At 41.8% G+C, this 5,594-nt stretch overlaps 1 protein-coding gene across 1 annotated transcript; it reads left to right on the top strand.

The window, feature by feature from the left end:
- The first annotated feature begins 1,420 nt into the window (after positions 1–1,420).
- On the top strand, positions 1,421–3,892 carry LOC134795754 (uncharacterized). The gene is made up of 2 exons (XM_063767690.1): positions 1,421–2,395; positions 2,853–3,892. The coding sequence occupies exons 1-2, from the start codon at positions 2,277–2,279 to the stop codon at positions 3,883–3,885; spliced, it is 1,152 nt and encodes a 383-aa protein (XP_063623760.1). The 5' UTR covers positions 1,421–2,276; the 3' UTR covers positions 3,886–3,892.
- Positions 3,893–5,594: the final 1,702 nt, after the last annotated feature.

The raw sequence follows: 5,594 nt of genomic DNA on the forward strand, positions 1-5,594 counted from the left end.
TCCAACTACAAGACAAACAGTAAGCCTGTCTGAACAAGCAAATGCGAATGCCACAACACCATCCCATAATCCTATACCATCGCCATTTTCAGGTTTATCATCCTACTCTGCGGCTTCAGTGCTCCTTCCCCTGCAACAGCTACTTTTTATTTGGCTTATTTTTTTACATATTATCTGTGACAGACTGGCCTTTCGAAAACTTCTGCTCAATTTTGACTAGCGCAATTCCTGTAAATCGCTACATTTCCAATACAGTGTGAGAGGTTTTGATTGGACTGGCTTCTTTTCAGTCACAATTATAGTTTTAGTTTTTTTGATCGAGTTGCTACTGCAAGGGAAGGAGCACTGAAGCTGCAGAGTAGGATGTAGGATGATAAACCTGAAAATGGCGATTGTATAGGATTATGGGATAATGAATGAATGAAAACTACTTTTTTACCTAGCAACCGAATAACACGTACTTCTTAAAATAAATTTTGTGGAAAATAAAATATTTAAATATTTTCAATCTAAATCCAATCTCTCGATACAATATGTAGACAAAGTTATAGTCACAGTGCAGCGGAAAGTATTTCTCCGCGAAGGCCGGAGTCCGCAGGCCTAAACCAAAAGGAGCGCCGCCGACCCGGTTGACATGACAAGTATGTCAGTGTAAAAACATCAACAACAACAGCGAAATCCTTAATTTCTTGTTTACAAGTGATTTCTATCGTGTTACTTATTACCTACTACCGATCCCCGTGGCCGAGTCTTGTGAGTGCGTCAGCCTTGAACGTTGTGCTCTTTAAGTGCTTCAAGTGTATACGTTCTGCAAGGTCACGGCTGTTCCTTTGGAGGAATCTACTTCGCTTTTGGGAAACGTTCCAACGAATGAAGACATTTAAATGTGTTGTAAATAATTCTCTTTCATTTGCTATTTAGTGTTTGTCTTTGTATCTATACTTCTTTGTATTTTTATGTAAATTTTCAATGTTTAATCAAAATGCCCCACCTGAGATCCCGCTCCTGGAATGTCCCATCTGCTGCGACCATAAACGGTACAAAGGCCAACGCGGCCTCAATATTCACTGCGTTCGCGCTCATAGTCCGCGAATCGACCCGCAACTGCCCCCAACAGCAACTAACAACGTGGCAACCAACAGCAACGCTAATACTCACCCGGCTACTAGCTCAATTATATCCCTAGCTCAATTGCTAGCCACCCTTAAGAACGAAACAAAATTGACTAAACGTATACCTAAAGGTGCTCGTTCTTCTGTAGCACGAAGTCTGGCGGAGTGCATAGCCAGAGTGGTAGCAGATAACAGCAATGCTTCTTGGGAACGTCTTTTAACATTTGCCTATCATAATTTACATATTCCACACATGAAATCAAACCGAAGCTTAACATCAATTATCAAAAGTAACATAACTCACCCCTCCTTTCCCATACCTCATTCCGTTCACAACCCGACAGACCAAACTACTCGCCTATTATCAACCAACCCAAAGTACAAATGCAAATCGATAGAAAATAAATTATCCGATGGCAACATAAAAGGAGCAACTAGATTACTGTTTTCCAGCGATACCTTGGCGACTTGCTCTCCTGCCGTGCTCAATGATCTGCAAGAGAAACACCCCTCCGTTTCAACATCTTCATTGCAACCCAACCCACCGGCCACCTCTTTCCAGCCACTACAAGTATCGAAAACTGCAATCTTACATGCGATACTCTCCTTTCCAACTGGGTCAGCAGGCGGACTAGACGGAATCTCTCCGCAACACCTAAAAGATTTAACTAGCCCGCTTGCAGGAGATGCCGGTGAGACTTTACTGGATGAGCTAACCGCACTCACAAACCTTATGCTTACGGGTAAAGTTTGCCAAGACATCGTCCCCGTACTATATGGGGCTAATCTTGTTGCGCTCATGAAAAAAGATGGCGGAATACGACCAATTGCAGTCGGAAACACATTTCGGCGCCTCACATCAAAAATTTGTTGCCGTGAGTTTCATTCCCGTCTAACAAGCAAATTTAAACCTACCCAGCTGGGCTTTGGACTTAAAGGAGGGTGTGAAGCGGCAGTACATGCAACTCGCTCTTTTTTAGACAGCCAACATTTCGAAATTCTTGTGAAAGTTGACGTTAAAAACGCCTTTAATTCCATAGACCGTGGCATCTTATTGAACCAAATTGAAAATGATTTGCCAGAAATTTATAGCTACCTTTGGCAATGTTACGGGACCACTTCAAAGCTTATGTATAAAAATAATGAAATACTTTCTTGTGTAGGATGTCAGCAAGGAGACCCACTAGGGCCCGCAATTTTCAGCCTAGCCATCCACCCCGTCATCACTCAGCTCACATCGGACCTAAATCTCTGGTATTTAGACGACGGCACCATCGGTGGCAGTAAGTCATCTGTGTTGGCAGACCTTAAAACTTTAATCGACCGCTTCGCAGAAATCGGTCTTTCAATCAATTTTAATAAGTGTGAAATGTTCATTTCAGAAGCCATTCCGGCCAATACCCGATCCTCTATTATCAACGAGATTAACCAGCTCACACCAAATATTTCCATTTTAACCCGCGAAACCCTCACACTTTTAGGAGCCCCCATTTTAGACGAATCCATCCCGTTATGCATAAATTCCAAAATAGAAAAATTCTTTAAGTGTTCCAACCTTTTTTATGAAATCAACCCACACATGGCCCTCTACATCTTACGACTATGCCTTTTCTCGCCCAAATTTTTGTACATCCTTCGCTGCGCCCCTCTTTGGAAATTCCCCATAATTACTGCAAACATCGACCAAATTTTAAAGGACACCGTTAGTAAAATTCTGAACGTAACCTTCACATCCCCCAGTTGGATCCAAGCTACCCTCCCGATCAAATACGGCGGTCTTGGTATCCGTTTGACGGGCAGTTTAGCTCTCCCGGCCTTTTTGTCGTCTGCCTATAGCACGCTCACCCTCATTGGTGGTATATTACGTACCCCTTCAACCGCTAATGTGTCGGTGTCGTGCCTGGCGGACGCGGAATCGGCTTGGAGTGCAGACCATCCTGTCGAACGGGTACCAGAGGAAAAATCTAGCCAAGCAACATGGGACGTCATAAATATAAAATCGCAACACCAACTCCTACTACAAAACTGCCATAACGACTACGAACGGGCGAGGCTATTAGCCGTTTCCGAAAAGGAATCAGGACATTGGCTGCACGCGCTTCCATCGCGAAACCTTGGCTCCACTCTAGATCCTTCAGCCCTACGCATCGCTGTCTGCCTCCGCCTGGGCTTAAAAATATGCGAGCCCCACGCCTGTAGTCGATGCGCTCAAGCTGTTGATGCTTTAGGACGGCACGGCTTACACTGCCAAATGAGCGCAGGCCGACTATATAGACACGCCACATTGAACGACCTGATCCGCCGCGCCCTTTGCACCGCCTCTTTACCCGCAACTCTGGAGCCGTCAGGCCTCTCTGCCACAGATGGCAAGAGACCTGACGGCTGCACTCTTGTGCCCTGGAGCCTTGGCCGCCCTTTAGCGTGGGACGCTACCTGCGTCGATACGCTAGCACCGTCCCACGTTGAGGGATCGGCCCGGAAGCCCGGGACTGCCGCGGACCAGGCCCAGACACTAAAGCGCCGCAAATATGCGTTCCTAACGGACACATACGATTTTGCGGCGCTCGCCATTGAAACACTGGGCCCATGGTCGACCGACACCAAACAGTTAATAAAGGAAGTGTCGGTTAGGCTAATAGGCGTCTCGGGCGACCACAGGGCGGGCTCCTTCTTGGCTCAAAGATTAAGTCTGGCGGTTCAAAGGGGCAACGCCGCCAGCATTCTAGGGTCCATTCCAGAAGCGGGTAGCTTGGGAGAGATATTTTATATTTAGTATTTAGTTTTAGTTGTTAGTTTAAGGTTTTGTGTAAGTATTATTTTAACATTGTTGACAATATAACATATTAATAACATCAAAAAAAAAAAAAAATATGTAAATGAATATTTATCTCAATTAAATATATGAATGAAAATAAATGAAAATCTTTATTTCAGGCAACTAATGGCCCAAATAATAATGTTGGGACATTCGCATTTGCTTGTTCAGAGCAGCTTACTGTTTGTCTTGTAGTTGGAGACTAACTCTGAATGTACTAGCAATGTTACCTGATTTGGCGATGGTGGTGGTGGCATGCTGGTCATGGCTAGCAGTGGTCGCTGAGTTGAGGTCGCTATCTGTTGTTTCATGATCGCTGTCTGATAACAAGTCTAGGTTCTCTAGAAAAGATGGTAAAGATGGAGGCAACTGCTGCTGTATATTTCTGATCAGACCCCGAGTTGAGGAATAAGAGCAACCAGATTGCGAGCCCTATTTTGTTGATGTAGCCTTATCTGTAGTATTTGTGGCACTTGAATAATATAGTTAAATACTTTTAATAATAGAATATCGTAATTTGTACTAAAATTCCAATAATTTCTTAATAAGACAGTGAATATTCTGGAACCTTAACCTGGCAATGTATCTTTAAAGATACATAACTCACCTTACAGTGAACCTGGCAGTGTTCCTTTAAAGATACATGTAAAAAAGCATGTTGTTAGTAGAGAAGCTGGCGGTGTGCATTTGTAGATACATACAATAAAACGAGTTCATGCTATCTATAACAACAATGCAATGACTAATAAAAATACGTTATTGTATAGAATATATAGTCACTTTTTATGTAACAATCATAAATAGATCCAAATCTAAAAGGAAAACACTAAAAAGTACCACTTTTCCCATACGATCCGTAGACGCAGCTTCGCGGCCTGCCATTTTGCGTGCTACTCTCAAAATCAGTGATGCCAGCGACATAAAATAATGTTTTACCAATTAAGTATAGTATCAAGTCGAAAAATATGCGTCAAAAAATAATATGAAACTGTTAACTTTTTGCGTAGATTTTTAAAAAGTGTAACGTGTATAAGAATGCACACTGCCAAGTTTAGGGTTTAAAGTTTAACAACTACGAAAACACGATAGCCGTGTTTATTAGTGCTCCGATTTTTCCAATCTTAATTTATGGAAAGAAAATCTCTTCGCAATTTATACCAAACTCAATTAATTAGGAACGCAGCAACTTTTCAGAGAAAATGTAAAATAATATTGCCATGGTACCTTTTAAAAATGGATAAAAAATACTGTCCGAAATCGAATGGAAAAATACTAAAACAGTGTACTTATACAATTCTAAAGGGTCTAGCAGGCTAAGCGAACAAGAAGTGCCCCCAACGACGGATTTGGTCATTCTTTCAGGTGGTGAACTGGCAGGTCCTAAGAACTCTCTATGCTTAATATCAGTTCTCGATCTTCTTTTGTTTTCGAGTTATTCAGGATAATGTCAAATTCAAATCATCAAATCAATCATGGAAAATCATCAGTGTATCATTGAAAGTGTCATATTTTGTAAACCGTTCAAGTTAGATTAACCAAACATAATTATATTTGACAACAATAAAATAGACTACAAAATGAATATGTTTAACCTGCATCATGTCCTTATACTTCATTATAAAAAAAAAACATTTTATTTTTCTTCTCATTATTTTTTATACTATTCG

Source organism: Cydia splendana, chromosome 12, assembly GCF_910591565.1.
Source record: "Cydia splendana chromosome 12, ilCydSple1.2, whole genome shotgun sequence".
NCBI lineage: Eukaryota > Metazoa > Arthropoda > Insecta > Lepidoptera > Tortricidae > Cydia > Cydia splendana.